Genomic DNA, 26574 nt, shown 5'->3' on the forward strand with positions numbered 1-26574 from the left:
ATCGTGTACATAGTTCTGAACAAAGTGTAAATCAAGTTGGAAGTGTTTTGAACGTGAATGTATTATGGGATTGTCAAGAAGTTGAACCGCTTTCATATTGTCTGAGTGAATCAGTGGTGTGGAAGAGGAAATGTGAAGCTCTTGTAGCAAAGAAGTGATCCAAATAATGTCAGCAAGAGCAGTGACAACACTCGTATTATGTTTTCGTACTACCTTTGAGAAACAACTTTTTGTTTCTTATAAGCCCATGAAACAAGATTTCATCCAACAAAGATGCAATAACCTGTAGTTGACTTTCGATCATCCAAGTCACTAGCCCAATCAGAGTCGTTGAAACCAACAATAGAGTAATTTGGAGAAGAGTAAAGACGAAGACCATGAGTTGCAGTGCTAGCCAAATAATGAAGAATTCTCTTAACAACCTTCCAATGTGTCAACTGTTGTTTGTGCATGTATTGACAGACCTTGTTGACGGAGAAGGAAAGTTCAGACCTGAGGGTAACATATTGTAGAGCCCCAACGATAGAGTGATAGAGAGTAGGATCATCTATAGAGTATGAATCATCAACAATAAGACGCACAGAAGAAATCATGGGAGTGGGTTGTGGCTTGGAGGTGACCATGTTGGTACGCCGAAGAAGATCTTGAATATATTTGGTCCGAGATAGATGAATGATTATCGTTAAGCCAAGTGACCTCAACTCCTAAAAAATAATGTAGGGGTTTGAGATCCTTAAGAGCAAAATTAGTGCTTAAGTCTTTAATAAAACTCTGCACTAAAAGTTGTGAGCTACCGATGACTAAAATATCATCAACATAAATCAAGATAAAAAGAGTTTCAGTTGCATTGAAACGTGTAAACAAAGAGTGATCACTTTTAGAAAAAGAAAACCCCATTTAAGAAAGACTGTTGGAAGGTTTTTGAAACCATGACCAAGGAGTCTGCTTAAGACCATAGATAGATTTGTTTAGACGACATATAAGAGAGGGATTTGAGTTAATAAAATCTAGAGGTTGTTGTATATATATAGGAGAATCCAGATCACCATGAAGAAAATCATTGTTAATATCTATTTGGTGTATAGGCCAGCGGGAAGATAGCGTAATGGTAAGCACAATAGGGATGGTAGTTGGTTTGATAATAGGGCTAAAAATCTCTATAAAATCTTCGCTTTCCCTTTGATGAAAACCTTTAGCTACTAAACATGTCTTGTATCTCTCAAGAGAGTCATCTTCCGTTTGAAGACCCACTTGCATCCAACGAGATTTGCTCCAGATGGTAGAAAGGTTAAAGACCAGGTATTGTTATGCAAAAGCACGTCATACTCAGCTTGCATTGCATGAAGCCAAAGAGGATGAGTCATAACTTGTCTATATGTGGAAGGTTATGAAGAGGAAATGGTTTGGGTAGAGGCAGAGGCAAAAGAAGGAGAAAAGGAAAAAGACATTGTGGAAAAAAAAAAGGTTTTTGATCATGATGGGGTTATTTTTTTTGCTTTTTACCAAAATGGGGTCCGTTTAAAAAAAATTATAAATTTAGGCAAGTCATGCCAATTCAGCACGACTTCATATGCACAAATCGTCCCAATTAGACACGACTCTGTCATGTCATACTGAAGTCGTGTCAACTTAGCATGACTTCTGCTGCCACATCATAATTTTTTTTTAAATTTTATTGTTTATATATTGGGGTAGTAAGTTATGTAATGTTAAAAATTAATTTGATACAAAATTATCTAAGAGTGTTAGTTTTAAGGAACAAAAAATTGGATAATTGTGTATGGATCATGTTTGATGGTAATGTAATACAATAACTTGATTATTTGATTAATTAAAAATGAAGAAAATTGATATTGAATTTGGAAATAAATAGATAAATGAAAATTTATTGTATTTGGAAAATAAATAGAGAATTATTGTTGTGAATTTGCAAAATAAATAGCTTGAGAAGTAATGATTTTACAAAACACGTAATGATGAGAAATAATTAATTAGAATTAAACAAATTAGTGAGATTCATTACACGATATAAAATAAAAATATAAAGTTGAACTAAAAGTAAATTATTTATGGGAAGACGTGCCACAATGTGGTCTTCATATTTGTCGTCGAGGTCTTCGTGGAAGAGGATCATCAACGACATGTTCATCATCGTTGTTATTGGCTTCATTATGAGATGCTGGTGAGGGCATTGTGGGTCGATAGTGCACGAATGATGTTGGATTATATGCAGAAAGAGGGGTGAATGCCAAAGTTCCAAATATATTTGGTGGAGTGGAAAAAGTACCCGAAGGAGAATGTTCATTTTCTTTATCTATGTATTTATTCATAACACTCTTAGAACATTCATTTTCTTTATCTATGTATTTATTCATTCAATTTAAACATGATCCATACACGATTATCCAATTTTTTGTTTCTTAAAACTAACACTCTTAGAAAATTATGTATCAAATTAATTTTTAACATTACATAACTTACTACCCAATATATAAATAATAAAATTAAAAAAAAATTATGACGTGTTAGAAGTCGTGCCAAGTTGACACGACTTCAGTATGACATGACAGAGTTGTGTCTAATTGGGACGATATGTGCATATGATAAAAAGAAAAAAAAAATCCCTTGATAATAAAAACCTAAAAAAAAAAATATGAGCTCTATATACTATGTAAAGAAGAGAGAGAGGAGAGGGAAGAGACACTAGATCAGCAAAAGAATATGAATATTATTCATTGTGATTTCAACAAACATGTAATAGGTATTAAATACAACATTGACAACAAAGTTAGATAACCGATTAAGTATGATTATCACGTATACCTTAACAGGTTCTAGAAAGAATAAAGATCCCATATTCTATCATTTCAACCAAAACATACGTAATATATATTCAAAGTTTATAATTTACGAAAAATAATTAAAGATGTTATATATAAATCATCTCATAATTTCTCTTAAATACTAAACAAGCATATTTATAGAATTACTTATACTTAAGTAATAAAACAAAATTTTACTCTCGATTTGGACGAGATGAAAATGCCTACGAAACAAGAAAAAAAAACTAATATTTTTCCTTTGAAGAAAACATGATAGCAAAGAAAAATAGAAAAAAACGATAGTCAAATTAATCATTTTTATATTGCACGTTTTTTATAATCTTAGTCTTACAAATTTAGGAGAACTCGTGATTTGTGAATTTTTTTAAAATCTTAATTTTTAATAATAAAAAAATTAAACAATATTAAGAATAGATAAATAATAAATATACAATAAAATAATATTATAATACACATATGTTTTTATTTTTTTATCTAAACAAATTTCTGTTTCATTTTTCTTAATTTTGTTAGTCAACTCTTTACTACTTCCCTTATTTATCAAATGAAGCATTGACCAAATCAAATATACAACCGATATACAGTTATAAAAAAAACAATAAGAGTTAATTTTAAACATTTAATAACTTATCCATATAAACACATATTTATTAAACATGTCAAATTAGATTGAAGAAGAGTGTAAAGATGAGGACATGAACCATTTACTCTTTTCTGGTAAACTTATAAAAATGTATATTATGAAACATAAAAAGCTTTTCTGTTTTCAAACTTTAGTGGTTTTGGGTGGGGAAAGTCATAATTAATTCTAATCGATTCACTCATAAAAGAAACGAGAACTCTAAGATAAAGTCTTAACAATCATGCATTATTATACCATTTTCTAAAATATAAAAGTTTAGTTGTGCATTAAAATTTAATATTCGCATTATTGGTTGTGCATGGCTTCATTTGTTTGGATTTTCATTGTTGGACAAAACAAATGGAGAAATTTAAAATAAGAGTTGATGAGTTGAAGACAGTGTAAGCATTTCAGACAAATTATGAGTCATATGAACTCACATATATATATTTTTAATTTTCTAAAACTCAGATATATGTTTATGAAATTTGTAGTAGCAAAGACTTTCACAATCCCTTCACTATATTAATAGTACTTCCGATAGTTTTTTATTGAAACTTAATTTTTACATAGTTAATGTATAAAAGGAAATACTAAAAATAGTTTATATTTTTCAAAAATAAAAAAATATTTCACTACTAAAAAAAATTATTAAATAAAAACATTTTTAAAGATAAAAAATAATTAATTACTATATAATTAAATTAAATATTATTTTATAAACTAAAAAATTATTATTATATAAAATAATTTATAAATTAGTATCTAATTACTTAATTGGTATTTAATTAAATATTAAATATTAAAATTTAATTATTAAAATTAAAATATAAATTAGTTGATAGCTAAAGTTTTGATAATTACTAATTTATAAATTAATTTAGAAATTTTATTAATAATAAAAATTAATTTAAATATTAATATATTTTTTAATTTTTAAAATAGTATTTAACAATAATTAATTAATTATTTTTAAAATTAAAATTAATTTTTACTTAATAAATTTTTAATGTATTATAAAAATAACTCTAAAACATTATTCCATTGAAACGATTTTTTTAAAACTTAAATAATCAATAATCAGTTTGAATCATGATTTTGTTTGGTAGTCAAAAGAAAAACCATAAATTTTAATCTTAAAGAAATCTACATTAAAGTTAACCATTATATCATGCGTCCTTCCCAGACAAGATGTCAAGTTCAATGACACACACTTTCTCAAAAGAGCCGTAAGATGTTGACAAGTGTTTATGAATTAAAAAGTAAATAAATGTTTGATATGATTGAATCAATTCATTCAAAATATTACTTATTTTATCAACTTTGAGGATATTTTTAAAGATAAATGATAATTTTTTTTTCTCAAAAACTAATGTTGATAAAACACGAGTTGTTATAGAAGCACACAGCTAATCCTAGAGAAAATAAATAGAAATGGAGTAAAGGAGGGAAGTTGTTTGAATTTCAAAAAAAAAAAAAAAAAAAAATTTTGTAAATAATTCGATTAATAAAAAATAAAAACATAGAATGATGTAAATAGTTACCTAAGTGTTTTTGAAAAGAAAATATTTTAGTATATGTGTGATAATTTGAGATTCATAAGTTTTAAGTGTCTTTCATCTTGTTTTCATTGCAAATTTCAAGATCAGAGCTGTAAACAAAGATAAATTTTACGTGTCCCCTTTTTTTTCTCTACTTTCTTATTGAAGCAAACAATGCATAAAAAAATTCCTTAAAAAATCAACAATGTTCTGTACTTATTTTTGTTTTATATAACTGAATTAAAAATCCTACATCAATATAAAAATATTTTATAATATTTAAATAAATTTAAATCTGTAATATATAAATAAGTACACAATATTTTTATAAAATTAAGTTAAATTTAAAAGTCAGTTATTAATAAAGTCTATAAACAAACTAGTCACTATTATTTAAAAATAAAAAATAACTCTCTTTATCCATCCTCTAATAAATGTAATGTAGTCGAAGATGATAAGCAATTAAAGTTGTAGTTCCTTTTGGAGGAGGGGAAAGGGTGTCTTTCCTTTTGGTAAGGGGACAAGGGGTACCTTCTTCATAAGATAAATATTTTTTTTATTCTTAAGAGGTATAAGTTAAATTAAAATAAAAACAATATGTAACTCAATTATCACCTACTATTATGTTTAAGATTAATTAGCATGCATAAAACATGTAAAGTTTAACTTTCTACAATCTAAATAATCTAAATTGCACAGTGAAATTAAAGTTAGACATTCCTTGTTAGTGGGTATAGTGTATTTCTCTTCACTTCCACCAACTACCAAAGGGTGTTTTCAAATCATTCAAGCAATTACAATGGTGGTGAAAGGTTAATGAAAGATGCTTTATTAAAACAAAAAGTTAAATACAATTTTTTATTTTAGTTTATGTAAAAATATATTGAAATTCAATTAAAAACATGGAATTTAAAATATTATATTTCTTTTGAAATAATAAAAAACAAGGAAATTAAGAAAGCAAAGTTTCGTGTGCTTGCTAGAAATCAAATATTACCATTGTTATTATAATAAAAGAAAAAAAATTGTACCTGCATAAGTTACTGGATAATTTTAATAATTTGTCCAACTAAATTTGAGTGTTCGTACCTGACTTAGATAAAAATAAATAAATAAATAATTTTATTACTACAAACAAAAACTGAGTTATAAATCCAATATTTTTCACAAAATTCGATCACACTTTTTAATTAGCAAAAAATTATAAAAGAAAGAGCAGAAAGGAATCCCACAATTGCGAAAGTTTTATGACTTGTTTGTCTTGGATTTCAACCAACACAAATAATCCTGTATGCAAAAGCTTTTAGTAAAATGGAAAAATGAAGAAAAAACTCCTATCACTGAAAGGACTTTTCCTATGAGAATACTTTTAAAATTTGAAGCCATTTTTGTAATGTACCTTTTTGGGTGATAAAGATTGCGAAGTATATTGGATTATTTTATTATTTTAAAAGTAATATAAGATTAAGGTTAGATTTTATATTTTATTATTTTAAACAGTCCATAAATTGAAAATAATATTTAATTCAAGTTCAGAATTTATTTCCACAGAAAATTAGGTAAAAGGAAGAATGGGAACAATCATCATGTCATCATTCATCGCATAATGGTATCTTTCTAGTGTTGTTCTTACACACAACACAATTGTAACAGAAAGGAGTATCATAAAGGAATGATAAAATCCTTCACCAAATGGCACCTGAACACATTCTAAAAAATCTATCAGCCGAGTGAGTGTATTCATCCCATCTGATGGTCGAGTAGTAATCCTCTTGGGCCCAGCTCCATTTGTTGAGTTTAGCAGGACAGGGTGCTAAGAAGCATGAGTCAAGAACAAAACGACACACAGACAGACACATGTTAATTCTTCTAACATGATTTTGATGAATTAGCGTGTAATTGGAAGTCCATTTATTTGCAACACCTTGAACTTGGTGCCAGCTAAGATGTCAAGAGCACAGGAAAAATATCAAGTTTGCTATAAATTCTGAAGCAGCTAGATATTTCTGCACATCAAGAGATCTATCTTAAAAATTATTAGTGTAACACTTAGAAGGGCATTTTCTTTTAAAAAAATAATGATTAATTGGTAAGAAACATAAATCAATTCTCACTAGAGAGCAATCCATAATGACAACTCATGATGTAAATAACCATCTTTCTAGGTATTCTGTAGTAGCCTGCTATACCTCTTCCAAACTTATTGGAGATAGATCTTTCAATAGACGAGATAAAATTAAAGACCAAAAGTTATAAGGACTGGCCTTAGTTTGTTTCTTCAGTGTCTCGTTCCTTGCTTTCTACTACTAACCATTGCCAATATCAAATTTCAGGCATGATCAATGTAGAACAATTCATCTGCCATAAAAGTCTCCTCTTTACGTAACAACACTTGATGTTGCCACAGAACGATCATGTATCTGTACAAACTTTTGCATTACCGAGGGCAAAAATTTGTGTACTAACTATCTTGAATTCCCTCTACATTTTTAACACTCCTCAATGATAAATTGAACAACCTGTTAAATGAACAGGTGAGCAATTTATCTAAACTTTCAATATCCTTCTATAATAGTTAAGTCTAGGCAAGCACAAAACAACTCTATACACGCCTCTATTTTACCAAAAATGAGAAAAGGTCACTACGTTATTCTTCCAACACCGATGCTTCAGTATTCACCCGCATATGGCACTAGCCTCTGTCACCAAAAATTTCTACAAGAGCAGGCCCCATTAAGAAAGTGGTGGAATCTCGTGTTGTCCCTCACAACAATTTTTCTTCCAGTAAGTCTTGATGCTCCACACATTACAATATGACAATCCTTACATATCCTAAGGTTCTTCATAATTTTTATGGTGGAACCAGCATCAGTACTCAGCAATCCAAATGCCAAAGCTAGCTTTTCGCTATGAGCCATTAGTAACAGCTTTTTTTCATCATCGTTAACATCATAAAGCACCGAACTTAGGTTTGGTATATATCCAATCCCCTTCAGCCGTTCCAAAAGTTCATTTAATTCCTTCTTTATCTCATTAATTTGTGGATGTTTCAAGTCACCGGCAGCGAACTTGTGAATCATTCCATTTTTTGCTTCAACCCAGCTCCACCCTGGATCTTTTTTTAAATTTTTCTCTCTGATGCATTTCCTGACCCTAGAAACATCATCCCATCTTCCAACTGATGCGTAGGTATTAGAAAGCAACAAATAATTCCCCAAGTTATCAGGTTCAAGCTCAAATAAATGCTTCGAAGCAATTTCTGCAACATCAGGATTCCCATGGACGTATGATGCTCCAAGAAGCGCCCCCCACACAGCTCCATCAGGCTTCATAGGCATTGTCTCAACAAGCCGTATTACCTTTTCCAAGTATCCAGCTCGACCAAGAAGATCCGCCATGCAAGCATAAAGTTCTGCGGTTGGAGCAACACCATAACACTTTTCCATGGTAGCAAAGAGCTGCTGCCCCAGGTCTACCAAGCCTGCATGAGTGCACGCAGTAAGCACCCCTACAAAAGTAACATGGTTTGGTTTCACCTCAGTCTCCAACATGTCATAAAACAACTTAATTGCTGCATGAACTCGGCCATGTATAGCAAACCCCACAATCATAGAACTGTAAGAAAACACATTTCTCTCCCTCATTCCTTTAAATACATTATATGCCTCCTCCACATTACCACATTTTGAGTACATGTCTATCAAGGCTGACCCGACAAGAACACTACTTCCAGGCCCAAATCCAGAACTCTCAGCAATGTCCCTTATCCACTTAGCATAAACAGACGCACCCAATTGAGCACAAGCAGATATAACACCAACCAAGGTAACCTCATCAATCTCGACACCCTCATCTAACAACCGCCGGAAAACCTCCACCGCATCCTTCGGCATGGCATTCTGGGCATACCCAGTAACCATCGCAGTCCAAGCAACCATATCCTTCACATGCAACCCATCAAACAGGTCCTGCGCCGCCTTCATATCGCCCCTCCTCGCGTAAGCAACAATCAGCTCGGTCCAAGAGACAACATCCCGTTCAGGCATTTCATCGAAAACCTTGCGCGCGCAACGCATAAACCCACATTTGACGTACATATCAATCATGGCGTTGTTGACGTAGATATCAGAATCGAACCCACCAAGCAAGAGTGTCTGGGCGTGGAGCTGCGCCCCCAAAAGAGTGTCGCGGGCAGCGCCAGAAGCGGAAAAGAGAGCGGAGAAGGTAAACGAGACGGGAGAGATGCGTCGTTTGCGCATGGAGCAGAAGAGGCGAAGGGCTTGGGAGAGGGGTCCTCGGAGGGCGTAGGCGCGAATGAAAGCGGTCCAGAGAAAGGGGTTTGGGTTGTGGACCTGTGCGAAGAGAAGACGAGGGTAGGAGTGGAGGGGCACCTGGGTGAGCGACGTGACGAAGCGTAAGAGCTTGGTGATTACGTAGGAACATTGTTCGAGGTTGTTCCGGTAGATGTGGGCGTGGACTTGTTTGGCCTGATTCAGAGTCCTGCAACACTCCACAATTCTCACCACTTCTGACTCCAAACCCCTTTGTAATGCCATTCCTCACTGCCTACAACCTACTCTCTTTTCCTTCTCTTTTTGCCTTTCTAGATAACTCAATCTACCAATGCCTCTATTAGTTTTACACATAAATTGCTTACACTTTCAATCAATTTTTTTTTCTTTCAATTCAGTTATTAGAAATACATGTGCATGTGAACTCACAACATTATAAACGGTGAGCTCAACACAATAGTTTCATATATTATGATCTGTACTGGTATAATCAACATCAAAGATCTTTTTATGTTTTAACAACTACCTAGGTGTGCATTGTATATTCTAGAAAGAACTACATGACCTATATAATTATATGCTTACACAATTTCAAATAAAATCACTTTAAATAAAGACAAATAAGTACTACTAATTATAGTTAGAGATGTTGTTTTAAGAAGAGAAGAACATTTAATGCATGAAACACCTTTAATGCATCATCAACAATGAAGATGATTAGACAAAACGAAAACTTTCAAATGATTTCAAGTTACTCAGTGGTCTAAAAGAATTTTAATTAATATTTTCTTCAACGTTAATATAAAGACATATTTCACGGAAGAAAAAAAAAGTAAAAAAGAGAAGTACTATTTGTAAAATACTTTTGATTTTTTTTTAAGCTTTTGTAAGAATATTGTTTGTGTTCATTAACAAAATAGTGCTTAAACCTCGCATACATCATAAAACAATATCCTCTCTAGTGAGCAAACCCTTAAGATATTTCATATCACATTTAAGACAAACATTTGTTTTGGCCAATCGTTCTAAGTAATACTTGAGAGATTAGTCAGAAGTAAATATATTACAAATAATACTCGATGAATTAGTCAAGAATAATTATGATATGAAAGAATGCTCAGATTGTAATTTGCAACAATAATAATAAAACTCAATTAAAATTTGATGTAGTCCGCATATAAATCAATATACAAATTTAAAAGTAAATTCTTCTTTCTCTTATTTTACTAAGATTGTATGTTTTGAAATAAAAAATTTCAAACTAAGATTTATGGAGGAGAATTGCACAACAACTTAGATTAAATTAAATATAGAGCATAAATTTTAATTTTTTTAATATATATTGAGTGAATCAATTTAATTGACACTTGATAGAGAGTACTCCTATCCTATCCATTAAATCGATGTGTTGGTAGGTGTAATAAACGGAGCACGTGGTCAGGTAAAGTTGTTGCCTCGTCTCAATTTTGATTTTTCTCCTAACCAACATAACCATCCATCACCACCAATCACTAATCACCTGAAAAAGAAAAGCTTTGGGAGCGAGATCGTGTGAAGGTGGTCGATAGTAGTAAAGCTTGTGAACATACTTTGTTTTTCTTTGATAATAGTGAGTTGGAAGTGTTGGGTGGTGTGAAGATAGTGCATGATCGAAGTTGGAGTGTTGAAAGAGGAGAGAAAGCGATGGTGAAGAGCGTGAGGGAATTGGAAGTGGAAGACTTGGTGAATGCAGGGTTGACACTAGCACAAGCCAATGAACTCTACGGCGTTTTGAGGGATATTCTCTCTCACTATCCCTCCCACTCCGACTCCGACTCCGACAACCACCCTTCACTCATATGGCGCCACCTTGTCTCTCTCAAACTCCTCAAACCATCCTTTCCACACTCCTTGCATCACCTTCTCTTCCACTCTGTTTATCACTCTGCCTTCCACACTCATCATGCTTCTCTTCCACTCTATTGGTTCCCTTCTCTGTAAGTCTTTCTCTGCTTTTCACACTTTTCACTACTACAATCTCCACTCACTTCTCTTCCTCCTTTCAGGGACCACTCCAAACGCACCAACCTTGGCCGTTTCATGGAAACTCATGCCCCTCAGCTTTTAGGATCTTCCTACAAAGACCCTATTACCAGTTATCCCCTCTTTCACAACTTTTCTGTTCAACACCCTCAGGCAAGCAACCCAATGCCTCTTTAACATCTCTTCTTTTCTTTCTTTCTTCGTTAATTCTTATTGTCAATGCAGCTCTACTGGTCCCTTCTTCTCAAGGAACTTTCTATCACCTTTGTTGAACCTCCCAAGTGCATTTTGGATACTTCTGACCCTTCTAGACATGGAGGGACCTGGCTTCCCGGTTCTGTCCTCAACATTGCTGATTGCTGTGTGCAACCCAGTTCACATCCCTACAAACCAGATGACAGTTTAGCCATCGTTTGGAGAGATGAAGGTTTTGATGATTCCGAGGTTAATCGTATCACGCTTAAACAACTCCGACAACAAGTAATGTAGGGCTTTTAACTCTCACTCTTGCTTTTCGACCAAAGTTGTGCTATTCAATGTAGGGAGTCTGATCTCTTGACTTTTTTTTTTAGTTCAGTCTTTTGAAGAGCTATTTTTCAGTTGCATCAGTACATTTAAGTTTGTAATTATGATCAGGATTGTAAATGTGTGTGAATTTGGTAGTCTTTGTTTCCACTCTTTTTCTACTTGTATCTCACTTTTCTTTTTGTCTTTGCTTCTTCTCCTTTTAGGATTTAGAATCAAAGTAATACCTTTTTTTTGCATGTCTTTGCCATATTATTTGCAGGATGGTAGCTAAAGCAATAGATGCCACATTCTCAAAGGGAGATGCAATCGCAATTGACATGCAAATGACAGCCAATGCCGTAATAATCTATTTAGCCATTGTCCTTGCAGGATGCGCTGTAGTCTCAATAGCTGATAGTTTTGCCCCAAAAGAGATTGCAACTCGCCTTCGTGTTTCCAAAGCAAAAGGTGTCTTCACACAGGTAATGTTTCAATTATAAAGCTTCTGTTGATTAAAATGAGAGTATTCAATATTTGGAATTGTCTCTATTCTTTCTCACTTACCAATTTGTGCAAATTAGAATGTGTTAAGCAATGGTAACATTACCAAATTATATGTTAGAGTCCCCTTGGAAGCTTGGCCTTCTATATTTATTTCCAATTTGTGTAAATTAGTATGTGTGAACCAATGCTAACATTACCAAATCTTTATCTTAGACAATAGATGCTGTCCTTACGAGTTCCCTTGGAAGCTTAACCTTCTATATTAGGCATTTCTTGAGGCTTCAAATTTTCAAACGAAATTTGTTAATGGGTGGAACTGAACGTAAATATTATCTTTAGAAACATGCATCTTGTGTTGTTAAAATCTTATTTTGAAGTTTTTGTTGAGTTACTGTTATTTGACCAGTATTACATTTTTTTTATTATAAATCGAGAAAGAAAAAAGCTGTTATTGAATAATAAATTGCTGAAGTTCCCATATACCAAACAAATTGATGGCTTATAAATTGCATATATTAGAAGCTTTGAATTTATAGGAATTGGATAGGATACAAGCACTCATAAAGTCAACTTTTGATAGATATCTATTACTACTGCCTATGTGAACGATGAGAAATTAAAGGTAAAGGTAATGGATTAACGATTGATATGAGCAATATAAGTGAGGGAAAAGGGTATATGCCTGGGGGATTTTTGGTAATCTGTTACTGCTAGGCAACTGGCAAAGTGGAGAGGCAGAGTGAGCATCGAGGAAGGTGTGAAGTCTGTTAAAAGAAGGATAGAGTTCAGTGGAAAGAGTGGGACTTGGAGGAGGCTAGTCCCTTAAAGTTCTAGCCTATTTACTGTAATATTGTGTTTCTTATTTCATTTTCTGCAATCTCTGGTTGAATTCCCATTATTTGTAACATATTCAGATTGTTTACTCAACTTTATTTTGTTCTCAGGATTTCATAGCCAGAGGTGGCAGGAAATTCCCTTTGTACAGGTAAATACATGTTGTCATTATACCCATAGATGCATTTTTATCAGTTCAACTTCTAAATATAGAAATTATATTTTAAATTAGCCAAGTGTTCTCTTCTTATGCCTGTGTCTAATTTTAATTTTTCTGTTCAGATTATACTTAGCCTTCTAAGTGAAATGCACAAGTCAAGGTTATTTCCTGAAATACTTGACTTTCAAAACAACTGGAAACTTAACATTTGTTGTAGTTACGTTATTCAATAATCATCTGTATATGCATCTTTTGATTAATGTTTCAATACTCTTTTTTTTCCATTGTTTGAGTTCAAATTCAATGCCATGATCCTAATGATGTCAAGGTGAAGTCTGTGTTTGAGCATCTAGAAGACAGTAACCAATGATATTTTTTGTTTGTTTTAGATCACAAAAATCTTGGAATTAGAACACAGGAGCCAATTACACACACACGTACATACATATACATATACATATATAATACAAAAATGGGGAGGGGGTCAGACCTAATCCACTACCAAAATCTAAACTGTGGAAGCCAACATTTATCTTTGCAAAAATCATATGAAATGAAGGGAGTTAGGCTATCAACACATCTATTTTCTTCTCTAAAAACATGTGATAAACGAAAATATATATGTTTTAAAATCTCCATTCTATTCCTCCATCTATTCCTCAATCTCCACGGGAACAACAGATTGTGTTAAGAAAAAAGCTGTGACCACCAATGTAGAATCACTTTCCAACCATATGATTCTCTAAGATTTCTGATTAGCAATCTTAGCATGAATAATCTCCATAACCTTTGCCTCAAATGCCTAGCTAACCTGAAGAGATATAGAGAAAAATCCCATATTCTCTGCTAAGAAGTTCTTTATTATTCTTCCACAAGCTGAAGTACTTGGATGCTTCATGTATGTTCCATCCAAATAACATTTAATCCAATCATGATCCGAGGGAAACCAGTTAACTTGAATAATCTTGCGTTCTTTCCTTGGTTTGCAAGCAATAGTGAATGATTTCAAAAGCTTAAATTGTTTTATAGTTGAGAACACATTACCTGTGCAGATACTACCCTGAGATTCAGAGCAGCAAAAGATTTGTTCTTCACATGATGATAGGATAATTTCATGCTTTCGATACTATTTCTACTAGTCCATATTTCAGCAATAATATGAATAACAGCAGACATGACTACAGTGGTTGCTAGATCACTCCAATTATTGCATACTTGCATAACTCAGTAAATTGGTAACTATACATGTTTTTAGAACCCTGTTTTCTTTTTCTCATTTCTTCACTTATTTTTGGGTATATGTAATAGGCACAAGTAGCATCAGAAATGAATGGTTTCGCCAATGAATTTATTTTTCAGTTATAAATAGAAAATGAAAAATAATCTCAGTTCTAATAATTCTTCTTCACATCACCAATTCAGATGTTAACTCAAGATTCTATCTCATAAATACTTTACTCTTTCCTCCTTGATGAATGTGTAGTATTCCATCTGATATCTCCCGAATCCTTCTTGAATTAGTTCAATATACAAACATTTTCTCTGATAGTTGTTGTTCCTGTTGCCAGTTTAAATCTCTAAATTATATCTAAAACACTTCATTATCAGTAACAAAATTAGTTAGCACACTTGAGTTAAATGAACCAAAGGTAGAAGCCAAGTCTCCCTTCACTTAGTTCGTATTAACATATAGAATAGAATTTTAACGACCAACATTTTAAGAATATATGCTTTCCTCAGTAGATGTTCAGAAATGTTTGGAAATGAATGTACTACTGCTGCTCTTTGGGCAAAGTTTGTATTCTACATGGTGATTTCCTAACTTATACTGATAATGATCCTTCTCATTTTACTTTGCTGTCCTACTTTGTAGGCAGTGCTCAAGTTTGAATGTCTGTTAAATAGATTTATGGCAGTTCTTTAAGCACATAAACCACTGGAAACCTCATTCTGATATTTCCTCATGCAGTCGGGTCATTGAGGCAGCTGCATGTAAAGTTATTGTGCTACCTGTGCTGGGTGATGATGTAGGAGTTCAATTAAGAGAACAAGACTTATCATGGAAAAGTTTTATCTCTTCCGCAAATCAGACTCAGAAATCCTGGTAATCCAAACTTCAATGTGTTCATTAAACAATGTCAGAATCTAAACAAATGGTCATTCTTTTAACTAAAATTATGACTTGTAAAGGAGAGTGAGAAAGAGAGATGGAGAAGATGCATTTTTTTTTCATGTGCTTTGTCTAACCTTAACATTTAACTCTTGGCAGGTCAGATTATTATTTTCCAAGCTATCAATCAGTTGATTCTGTTACTAATATACTATTCTCTTCTGGAACCACGGGTAAAGATCCTCCCGTAGAATGTATCAGATAGAGACTACTAACGTTATACTGATTTTGTGGTTATATTTTGACTTTCGTCAGGGGATCCAAAAGCTATTGCTTGGACTCAACTTGCACCAATACGAAGTGCTGCTGATGGATGGGCTGCCATTGATGTTCAAGCTGGAGATGTCTATTGCTGGCCTACAAATTTAGGATGGGTGATGGGACCAACAGTATTGTATCAATGTTTTCTACTTGGTGCAACTTTGGCTTTGTACCATGGGGCTCCTCAAGGTCGTAATTTTGGAAAATTTGTTCAGGTAAATCCCCCAAATCAAATCTTTCATCTTATATAATTTAATTTTACATTTTTTATAAGTAATTATTTTTTTAATAACCTTAAAGGTTGTGACCGTAAACTATATTATAAATGCTGATTGGTAATAAGAACAGAAGGAAGTGGGAAACACTTGTAAGTTTGTGTTATCTCCACAGACATTGTTGATAACAGTTTCTACATTATCAATTCTCCATGAAAAGATATCGCAATTGCAAGTTGCTGATGTAACAAGGGAAAAAATATTCTGATTCTTTCAAGCTTGCTTTGTCTCATAATACCCAAGTTCCCATCATAGCACCTTACCTAAGACACCGACAAGGAGCTTTGATACGAATTGATGAGTACCCCAAATATTTGTAATGCAATATTTTATATCTTTACATATGTATGTACGCCGTAGTGTTATATGCTTACACAGGAATATTCTGATGCAAACCCTCACATTAGCTTGTATGGTTTTGGGATATGCACCTTAGGAAAATTAACTCTATGTTTTATATATGGGATCAACGGAAAAGTACTTCCCATGGAAAGCTCTTGTTTCTTTAACTTTAAAGCATAGTCCAGGAAAATTAGTTTCACCTTGAGGTCACAGAACATTAATGAAGTTGTCATTTTTCCTCATGATTCCACCCTGTGTGTCAAGGTAGAAGAGGGAAGCAACCTATATTACTAGAATATCTTTTTCCTTGAATTAACTAACAAATGGATCTGAATGAGGGCTAGGTGAAATCTATACTGATTAAGTAAAGAAAGGAAAATACTTTTTTTCAGAAGGAAAGATTCTCACTGTTAGAATTTAGCTCAGCCAAAAAAGTAGTTGGCTAATATCAGGACATGGGTTAAGTAAAATATTAGTACAGTACAGCAATGAAAATGAAAGTGTCATCATAATTGCAAAAGTAGATTCTGTATTGTATTCTGCATCAATAGAATTTGATACATTACATCAAAGAACAACCTTATTTATTGAACTACAATCGTCCAGGATGCAGGTGTTACCATTTTGGGAACAGTTCCAAGCTTAGTAAAAACATGGAAGAATACAAAGTGTATGGAGGGCTTGGATTGGACAAAGATAAAGTGATACCTCTCATCAGTAGTCTAAATAATCAAAGTTTTACTAAGAAAAATGAACTGAACTATGGTTTTATGCAGAACATTTTGTTCCACTGGTGAAACATCAAATGTTGATGATGATCTATGGCTTTCTTCAAAAGCTTATTACAGGCCGATTATTGAATTGTGTGGAGGCACTGAGCTTGCATCTAGCTATATTGCAGGAAGTCCCCTGCAACCTCAAGCTTTTGGAGCATTTAGCACAGCATCAATGACAACTGGTTTTGTCATTTTTGACGAAAATGGAGTTCCTTATGTAAGATTTACTGGATAGTTTAAGTTCTTTGGTCATGATTTTTACTTATGCTGCCACCCTGACACCATTACGTTGTGCCCATATTTGGGTGAAACTTTGTCGTCGGCACACTGGATCTACCTATTGTATCTTCTCCAATTCTTTTGAAATTCCATATTCTTCTGAATTAGGCTGTTTGCATTTTCACTAGCAGATGTCCAAACATAATAACAAACCTATCTATGGCTTAGATGAATTATATTTTTGGTTTTCTAATATTTGACCTCTTTGATTAATATGACAGCCAGATGATGTTCCTTGTGTTGGGGAAGTGGGCTTATTTCCTCTCTCTCTGGGAGCATCTGACAGAATTCTTAATGCTGATCACGAGAAGGTTTACTTTAAGGGAATGCCCGTTTATAAAGGAAAGGTAGACCTTCAATTAATATGCTCAGAATGATTTTCACACTAATACAACTATCTTCAAATATTAATTCTTTCATGTGTGAAGGATACCATCTCTCCTTTGATCTGGAAGTATTTTGTGGTTGCATATAAATGACCTTGTTTCACAAGCACTTGTCTTCTCGCACACTTAACAAATTACACCGAAAATAAAAACTAGTGAAGAGTGAAAATATAGAAATATCTTGCATTCTGAACTTCGGATGTTTTATAGTTGGTTGTCAAATGCCATCAATACCCATTGAAATCTTTTGACATCCAAAAATATTGTAGATCTGTAAGACCCCCATTAAATATTTTCTAAAAATCCCTTCTTTGTGAACTACATAATGATAGAATAAACTATATTTGTAATTTTAACTAATCTTGTTCTATTATGGTATTGATGGATATATGGTTGTAAATTTATTAACAGGTTCTTAGGAGACATGGAGATATAATCAGGAGAACAGTTGATGGATTTATTGTTGTACAAGGGAGGGCTGATGACACCATGAATCTTGGTGGAATAAAGGTACGCTTACATGGAAAAAGCTGAATAAGAAATTAATCAGCAATTTCAAAGATTCTGATCTGATAGTCGTCAAAGCTATCAACCAGGGAAGCAATAGAAGAATGCATCTCTTATGACCAAAGAAAAATTGGAAGAGTGTAGGAAAAAAAAAAGAATTTCCATTCCTTGATGTGTGATATCTGATAAACTTTCCATTTGCGAAAGGGTGCAAAAGAACAATATAAAGAAACACAAAATGATAAACCATAACTCTATTACCCTTGATAATGTACTACACTCCATCCAGCTCAATAACCCATTCCAGCTAAGAAACTACAAACATTCTGTAAAGAAAAGAAAGTTTAATTGGTCGCCCATAGTAGTTAGCCATTTGGGACCTTCACTTCACCTTCTATTGTACTCATTCAAACTGGTCACAAAGACAAACTACGGGTGATACCGCTATTGGGTCTTTCGAGAGGAGATTCACCAAGGAAGATTTAGCAACAATGAAACATGAGTCAAATCAATATATAAGGGATTCACAGCACCTCCAACTCAAAACCTTAAGCCAATGGGTTTATGGGTCTTCTTTCTTGTATTTTTCACAACTTTCTCATTCATACTCAATGCATGATTCAGAATCAGACGTAGATTCCTAACATAAACTTACATGATTCTTGTTCTTTGTTATTCTTGGACTCACTGTTCTTTCAACTTTGAAATTTATGTTTCTGACATGCAGACAAGTTCTGTAGAAATTGAGCGTGTCTGTGATGGGGCTGATGAATGCATTTTGGAGACAGCTGCAGTAGGTGTAGCAACTATAAATAGAGGCCCAGAACAACTTGTTGTATTTGTTGTTTTAAAGAAAGGATACAATTCCAGTGCAGAAACTCTGAAGATGAAATTCACTAAAGCTATTCAAAGCAACCTTAACCCTTTGTTTAAGGTATGACCCTCGGTTGGTACAAACAATTGTGAACTGATTGTGGTTTATTAATCTGAAAAAATGGCCTGAATTGGGGTCATAATGTTAACTGATTTAGCATACATGGACTTTTTCATTACATTACAGGTAACTCTAGTTAAAATTGTGCCAGAGTTTCCTCGAACATCTTCCAACAAGATCCTGAGGAGAGTACTGAGGGATCAAATGAAGCATGAACTATCAGTTCAGAGCAGACTTTAGTGAAACGATTTTCTCAGAAGGCCAGAGCAAACACCAACATTCAGTCCTCTTCATGTGGAAAAGTAAGTGAAGGATTATTTGAGTGATGGATCGACATGATAGACAGTCCTCGGACATGGAAGCATGAAGAAATCACTTTAATATATCGTAGATAAGAAAATAAGTACCAGTGGTTGGTGAAAATATAAAAGGTGTATGAATATAGATATTTCATACAACCATTCAATAAGTAAATCTGGTAGTAGAATTACAACCATTCAATGCTGTGTACACAATTCACCTTTATATGATACAATAAAGTCCTTCTCATTAAGATACATGACTTTTCCACCATTCTTAGATGCATGCTTTTAAAGGATACAGTTTTGATCAAACAATTGAAGAAAGAGGTTAACTACAAAGTTGCACTTTAAAGAGACTTTTGAAGCAATTATTTTTCCTTGTTGGAGTAAAATAGAGTACGTGTATTGATTTTTTTAGCAAAAAAACAAAAGGAAACTGATTTAGAAGCAAACATTTGGATGTCATATCACTTACTCAAGTCATCTACAATACAACAATGCCAAAGATAACTATGTCAGTGACAAACTATGTAATTAGAATAGATAAAGATATTAAAGATTTTTTGTAACTACAATATCTATTTTTATAATTTGGAATTGAATCTACTTTAAATTTACAAAATCGGATTGATTTTTTTTTTCTATTGAGATCTAAAGAATTGAGAGAAATATTAAAAAAGTATATTAATATTCTATGAAATATTGAATAATATCAAAATAGTTTATTATTTTTAAACAAAATACATAGAATATTACTAACAACAATTACTATTGAAAGAAATTTTAATATTAAAATTGTCTAAATCTGGTTTACAATTAATAATATCACAAGAGAAATTGAATGTGCCAGTCATATTATCTATTGAAACTTAAATGTTGAAATTACTTAAACATATAATTTTGATATATGATTTTGCAACACAAAAATTCAGATTAATAATTTATACTATCTTAGTTATTTTTTAATTGTCAGATTTGTAAGAAAATGTTTTATTTTTTTTATCGTTTTTACAATTTAAAATAACATTAATTTATCGTTTTATCAATTATATTCTTACATTTATATTCACTCTGTTCCAAACAACTTGATGTGTAGCTTTTGGGCCTTTTCCTCATTTTCTGCATTCATATACAAAAGTTTACGGGAAGTGACTGAGTGAGGAGGAGAAAAAAGCTAGCTTTCCTCATTACAGTGGATATCCCTTGCTCACAATTTCTAAGCTTTAATTTAATTATTTTCCCGCGTTTGGAACCCCAAAACAGAGTAAGGCTTGGTTGGCTTAATTTTGGGTTATCATGTGTGTTTTGACTCTTGAGCACCAACTGTTTGATAAAATAATTCAACCATTTCTTTGAATTTAATGTTACTCTGTTTATTTTCTCCGCAATGATTCTGACACTCTTCTCCTGTGTGCCACTCTGCTGAACAGGGAAAGACTCTTCATTCAAGATGTATTTTCATTGACAACGTTGTCAAGTCACGAAAATGGTGTTTATCCAAAGTGTTGTCTCACCTAGACGCTTTTCACCCTTTTGTGATGCCACTTTGCATCCATTATCATCACTTAGTATTAAGAATCCTATGTTGGAATGTACTCACAGTTTTTCTCATTACGCCCCTGTCTCTAGCCGCTGCATTGTAAAGTCTATTTCATGCTCTGGTTCTACAAAGTCTCATCCAAAACCCGAGTCTGAGCCCGAACCTAAAGCTGGTTCGAATCAAAGAGCAAGGCCTAAAGCAAGAAGCAGAAGTGACCATCCTAAAGATGTGGCATCCAACAATGATGTTAAAAATTCTGCAGAGACATTCCCCACAACGATTCCAAGGAAGCCAAGGCGTGGTCGCCGAAGTGAAGCTGTGGCGGTGGAAGATATTGTGCGTGATACGCTCGAGCACACATTTGCCACGATTCAGCAACAAAACAATGATGCTTTGGAGAATTATGAGAATATAATGAAGGAGAGGGATGTTGATAATTCTGAAACTGAGAGTGGTGATAATGACGATGATAATGATGAGAAAGAGGAAGATGGTGGTGAAGGTACAGGAAAGAAGATGGTGATTGAGGAAGAAAGTAAAAGCTGGCCATTGGATGCAGATGTTGGTTGGGGAGTAAGAGCTTCTGAGTATTTTGAGAATCATCCAATCAAGAATGTGGTGGGAGAGGATGGGTGTCAAATTGACTGGGAAGGGGAGATTGATGATAACTGGGTGCAGGAGATTAACTGTTTGGAGTGGGAGAGTTTTGCTTTCCATCCCAGCCCTTTAATTGTCCTTGTCTTTGAACGTTATAACAGGTAATTTTCACTGTTCTGCGTTTCCTTTTGGCGGCTATGCATGGATTTGCTGAAGTAAAGAATAATAGTATTATTAATTACTGGTAAATGTTAGGCAAGCGTGAGTTAGACTCGCATTTGGATTCCTAATTCCTAATAGAGAGCGATGGAACATCTGATAATACTTAATGAAATGGTTAAAACCTCTCAACTAGCACTCACATCACATGCCAAGAAAATAAAATGAACCAAACTTCTTGCGTGAGTTAGGATCCTTCTCTAACTTCTTTGTAAGTACTTACAGACCTACTAGAGCTCAGCGCCTATATTTCCAATATAAAAAGAGAAGTGTTGATACTTTGACAATCCTGCACTAGATTACAACGGGAAAAATAAGTAAATTTTTGCTAAAATGTGGACTCTAGGTGTCTTTTACTCTGTAGTTGTCAAAATAATATTTTCTTAAAAAAGACGGCGTGTAGAAATATGGGATGGAGCAACTTGCTTGTTTGTTAACTTTGGATACTTTTTTTCCCATATGCTTTAGAATTGGGGCCAAAGAAAACTTCTCACCATGCCATTTGATTTCTTTCTCGTCGTCTGCAAGTGTGAAAGTAAAAATGAACTTTCTTTCAGAAGGGAGAAACTGGATGTATCCATTCTTAGTTTATAATTTTGGTTATCTTGTCTGGATGGAAATTTCTTCTTTGAAAGGATTTTTTTCTCTGGAAATGGTTTGCTATACCTACTTCTTTTAACATGATATTTCTTCACATGAGATAATTGTCGTTTATTTAGAAGCTCGTGATAACGCGCATGAGTGTGGGAATGCATAACTACATTTATTAGAAAAGAATTTTTGTTACAATTATTTCAATCAAATATTTCCTTTTGTATCTTAAAATTTCAATATATGAAAATGCAACCTTCGGATTAGCATTTGATTTTGTTAATCCACAGGGCAACTGATAACTGGAAAAACTTGAAAGAGCTGGAGAAAGCAGTAAAGGTATACTGGAAAGCGAAAAATCGGTTGCCTCCTCGGGTATGGTGTTTTCCTTTTGCGTTAAAACTTCATTTTCATCTATTTATGCATGCCTAAAATGAAAAATAATGATGCTACTTTTAATCAATTAAAGTCTTCCTTCTACTTGTTTGATTTATATAATTATATTTTCTGCCATTCATCACTGTACAAATGTTACAAGTGATAACCTCACAATTTTCTAATACCATAGAACATACTGAATTTCCTTTTTATAGGCTGTTAAGATAGATATCAATATCGAGAGAGATTTGGCTTACGCTCTGAAAGTTAAAGAATGTCCTCAAATTTTATTTTTACGGGGTGACAGGGTTGTGTACAGGGAGAAAGGTGACACCATTGATCTCTCTCTTCACTCTTTTTTTTGTGTAAACCAGAGTTTTGTTTGGTTGGTATCAAGGTTCTTTTTCAATGATGCACTGTTACTTGTCCCTTTGCAGAACTCAGAACTGCGGATGAGCTGGTTCAGATGATTGCATTTTTCTATTACAATGCAAAGAAGCCTTCGTGGATAGATGATAAGGCCTTGAATTTTCGTCTTTAATCTTCATGAATGTCAACCTGAAGATTGTGTCTTTGTAAGGAAGCAAACAAAATTTGCAGCAACTGTCTTTGTGTGTACAAACATATAGAAGCTTAAATCAATCAGGCACAACCAAATTTAGAAATCTTATGCAGAACAATAAGCATGCATACTCATCGTTTAATCTTCTACGCAGTAGCTATGGAGTTCAAATTGCCTTTCTCACAAAGGATTTCAAACCCTCTTAAAAAAATGAATTACCCTTTTAAAATTCTCCATCCAAACACACTTAGGATTTTTTCTAGGGCTTTGTTGTGTGTGTAACTCTTTCAGATTTCACTTTTGTTGACACTTCTTACAGTATCAAGTATTTTGCTACCCTTGCGAGATAGGGATGAATAATTTTAGTGCTATTTTTTCTAACAAATTATATGTATGCATATATTAAAGTACATGCTGGAAAAATGAAAGAATAATATGTTGGTCATAATTCTTTGAAAGGTTTTTATGGCTATTCACAAAGAATGTTGAACTCTAGCCCAACCCCACTCAATGGTCATAATCATTCGTATTCCTTTTGTGTGTTGATCCTCTGGCTTCCACACTTTAAAGGCAACCAAACAAGGAGTGCCTCGTTTGTTTGGATTCTATTCTAAGCAGTTTTTTAAAGAAACATATAAAATTATTCTCCTTCTTTTACGCCAATTTTCGTTAAAAGCTAGTCTTAGACAGTAAGTTAAAATTGGAAAACAATGTGATATTTTTAATATTCTTAAATTTTCGCTTTAAATTAGTTAATAATATTATTAGTATGGGCATTAAAAAATATAAATTCAAAACGTAAAAAAGTATTGTTATGCTGCCATGCCATCCTCGTTAACTGTGAAGTGCGGTTTACAAGTTGCAATACCCGTCCCTGTAGATCCAAACACGAAGATTGAATCTCAATGGTCTTTTGAATAAGATAGCTTTTACTCTCTTTATTTAAATCTTAAACAAATGAATAAAAAGTTGTAACATGGTAACGTCTTTTTTGTCCTTAATTAAAGAGCAAGTTTTCACATTAAAACACAAAGGAGTGTGAAGTAGACAAAAGTTGGATGTGATAATGTTGATTGAAGGACAAATCCTAAGGAAGAGTTTCCACAAATTTTATATCCACGCCAGCAACAACCATTTCCACAAGTTGGCACCTTTCATGGAATCACACATCCTTTTGTGGACCACCAACATTGCATAATAGATTCCCCAAATCTCGATTCTCAATTCTCTATAATACCCTTCTTTTATACCTCATTTTACTCTTCTAATCTTTAAGAAAATACAACCACTTTTAATCATATTTCTTTTATATTTTATTTTTTTAACATAAATTATTATATTGTTAGAATATATTATAATTCCCCGTGGAGTATGGAGGGACATCTCCTTCCTCACTTTTTCCCTCTTCCTAATCCTCATTTCTTTGCAGTATTCCAAAGAAACCACCATAATTATGACACAATTCGCTGAAGTAGTATAAATAACAATAATATAAGTTATATATTTTCCAAAGAGGTGATAGATCATTATCCTTAAAGATTCACTTGTAAAATAGGAGCCATTTAGATTATATGAAAACAAAATCTAAGATAAAAAAGTAAAAAAGAAAAGATATAAAAATATAAAAGAAGAAAAAGGAAAATATAACACATTTTTGGTGTAGAGGGTTCAATTTAATATCTTTGTTGTTGGGTGTTATCTCGTTGGTTTGTTGGTTGACACCATCACATGTCCATCTTCATGCAATTATTTTTTCTATTCATCAGTGTCATCATTATACATAGTAATGTCTAAAACTATAAACAAGCATGTGACGTTCTTAATAAGATGTGTGTTATAACAAGGGTAATTTGCAAAAATAATAGGATAAAAATTATGGTAAAAAAAATCTTAAAAGCCTATTGTCTCACACTTAAAAAGTAAAATCGGTAGATTGTGAATTTTGAATTGAGTTATGCATATGAGGATCAATCTTATGTTCAAATTCATGCACCTTAGTCCCACACCATTTGTTACCTACTTTCAAAACTTTAGTAACAAGATGATATATAAACACTTGAAACATAATAGAACAACAACCTATTTTTTTTTTACTTTTAAATAACTATAAACTCAACATGTAGACAACATTATCAACTATTGGGCAACTAATGCTTGAATAAGATTAAGCTTTTGTTTAAATTTGGGTGAGTGAAAGAGAAAAAGAAGGAGAAAGAATGTTTCCTATTAAGACTAAGTGAATGAATTTGAATAAAAAATTTATAGTATTATCAATATAATTAAAGAAATGTGTTTTATATTGTTTTTTTGTTACGAGACGTAACTTTTGCAGAAACGTATGAAATAAGATAAGATTTATTCTCATAAAGTTTGTATTTATAGATCCTATGGATAATAGTTTTTAAGCTAACCTTCATGATCATCATCATGATTCATAAATAGATAAATGCTCGTTAAATTAACTGTTTTACTCATGATTGTCATTGATGATAATTAAAACTTAGTTGTAGAATATTGACCGTCTTGAGGTGTAGGCATTCTCGACTTTATGACGAATAAGTACATATATTAATATATTTATAAAATAAATTTTAAAAAATGTAGTGTAATTTTTTGAAAATATAAATATAAATTAATATAAAATATAAATTAAACACAAAATTATTATAAAATTTTTATATATTTAAAATAATAATGTATAAAATAGATTATTTTATTTTATATTAAAATTTAAGTTAATAATTTTATTCATTTATTATTTTAATATTTCTTTTAATGATATATTTACAAACTATAATTATTAATAAAATATAAAGCTTCAGTTACACATAATCAAATTATATCATTTGTACAACTAATTATATACCCTTTTTTCGCGTATTTCTTCACAAGTTAGAAAGGAAAGTGAGCAAGTTAAAAAGGAAATTCAGCATTGATTTTATCTCGATTTTGTATTTATTTTTTTCGATTTTTACACTTTCTGACTGCTTAGAACATCTGTACTTTTCTATTTTCTATTATGGAAAACTAACAAAGAGTGTTATAGATAAGAAAAAAGTTTGTTTAATACAGTAAAATAATTATTTTAAACAAATTTTTAAAATAAAATATTATATTATAATAAAATGAT

At 32.6% G+C, this 26574-nt stretch overlaps 4 protein-coding genes across 4 annotated transcripts; 2 read left to right on the forward strand and 2 right to left on the reverse strand.

Annotated features, from left to right (window-relative positions):
- Window positions 1–260: 260 nt before the first annotated feature.
- Window positions 261–623, reverse strand: LOC137809493 (uncharacterized mitochondrial protein AtMg00810-like). Its single transcript, XM_068610601.1, has one exon. It carries the CDS (start codon window positions 621–623, stop codon window positions 261–263), a length of 363 nt encoding a protein of 120 aa, XP_068466702.1.
- Window positions 624–6570: 5947 nt separating this feature from the next.
- Window positions 6571–9750, reverse strand: LOC137812123 (pentatricopeptide repeat-containing protein At5g44230). The gene has a single exon (XM_068614027.1). It carries the CDS (start codon window positions 9560–9562, stop codon window positions 7709–7711), a length of 1854 nt encoding a protein of 617 aa, XP_068470128.1. The 5' UTR covers window positions 9563–9750; the 3' UTR covers window positions 6571–7708.
- A 913-nt stretch (window positions 9751–10663) lies between these two features.
- LOC137812130 (probable CoA ligase CCL12) lies at window positions 10664–19812 on the forward strand. The gene is made up of 14 exons (XM_068614038.1): window positions 10664–11274; window positions 11344–11473; window positions 11546–11805; window positions 12108–12309; window positions 13276–13316; window positions 15295–15429; window positions 15595–15668; window positions 15751–15971; window positions 16980–17074; window positions 17150–17366; window positions 17650–17775; window positions 18226–18324; window positions 19049–19255; window positions 19382–19812. Exons 1-14 carry the CDS (start codon window positions 10982–10984, stop codon window positions 19493–19495), a joined length of 2214 nt encoding a protein of 737 aa, XP_068470139.1. The 5' UTR covers window positions 10664–10981; the 3' UTR covers window positions 19496–19812.
- A 716-nt stretch (window positions 19813–20528) lies between these two features.
- Window positions 20529–23547, forward strand: LOC137812132 (thioredoxin-like fold domain-containing protein MRL7, chloroplastic). Its single transcript, XM_068614039.1, has 5 exons — window positions 20529–20821; window positions 20988–21855; window positions 22795–22879; window positions 23098–23209; window positions 23320–23547. Exons 2-5 carry the CDS (start codon window positions 21044–21046, stop codon window positions 23421–23423), a joined length of 1113 nt encoding a protein of 370 aa, XP_068470140.1. The 5' UTR covers window positions 20529–20821; window positions 20988–21043; the 3' UTR covers window positions 23424–23547.
- Window positions 23548–26574: the final 3027 nt, after the last annotated feature.

This window comes from Phaseolus vulgaris, chromosome 2 (genome assembly GCF_000499845.2).
Source record: "Phaseolus vulgaris cultivar G19833 chromosome 2, P. vulgaris v2.0, whole genome shotgun sequence".
Classification (NCBI taxonomy): domain Eukaryota; kingdom Viridiplantae; phylum Streptophyta; class Magnoliopsida; order Fabales; family Fabaceae; genus Phaseolus; species Phaseolus vulgaris.

What these genes read in the sequence shown, in the direction of transcription:
- LOC137812132 (XM_068614039.1), top strand. Translation starts at nt 21,044, where the DNA reads ATGGTGTTTATCCAAAGTGTTGTCTCACCTAGACGCTTTTCACCCTTT. An exon ending in GTCTTTGAACGTTATAACAG is followed by an intron (nt 21,856 to 22,794) that starts GTAATTTTCACT and finishes GTTAATCCACAG; the next exon opens with GGCAACTGATAACTGGAAAA. An exon ending in GGTTGTGTACAGGGAGAAAG is followed by an intron (nt 23,210 to 23,319) that starts GTGACACCATTG and finishes GTCCCTTTGCAG; the next exon opens with AACTCAGAACTGCGGATGAG.
- LOC137812123 (XM_068614027.1), bottom strand. Translation starts at nt 9,562, where the DNA reads ATGGCATTACAAAGGGGTTTGGAGTCAGAAGTGGTGAGAATTGTGGAG.
- LOC137809493 (XM_068610601.1), bottom strand. Translation starts at nt 623, where the DNA reads ATGGTCACCTCCAAGCCACAACCCACTCCCATGATTTCTTCTGTGCGT.
- LOC137812130 (XM_068614038.1), top strand. Translation starts at nt 10,982, where the DNA reads ATGGTGAAGAGCGTGAGGGAATTGGAAGTGGAAGACTTGGTGAATGCA. An exon ending in CTCTATTGGTTCCCTTCTCT is followed by an intron (nt 11,275 to 11,343) that starts GTAAGTCTTTCT and finishes TCCTCCTTTCAG; the next exon opens with GGACCACTCCAAACGCACCA. An exon ending in ACGAAAATGGAGTTCCTTAT is followed by an intron (nt 17,367 to 17,649) that starts GTAAGATTTACT and finishes TTAATATGACAG; the next exon opens with CCAGATGATGTTCCTTGTGT.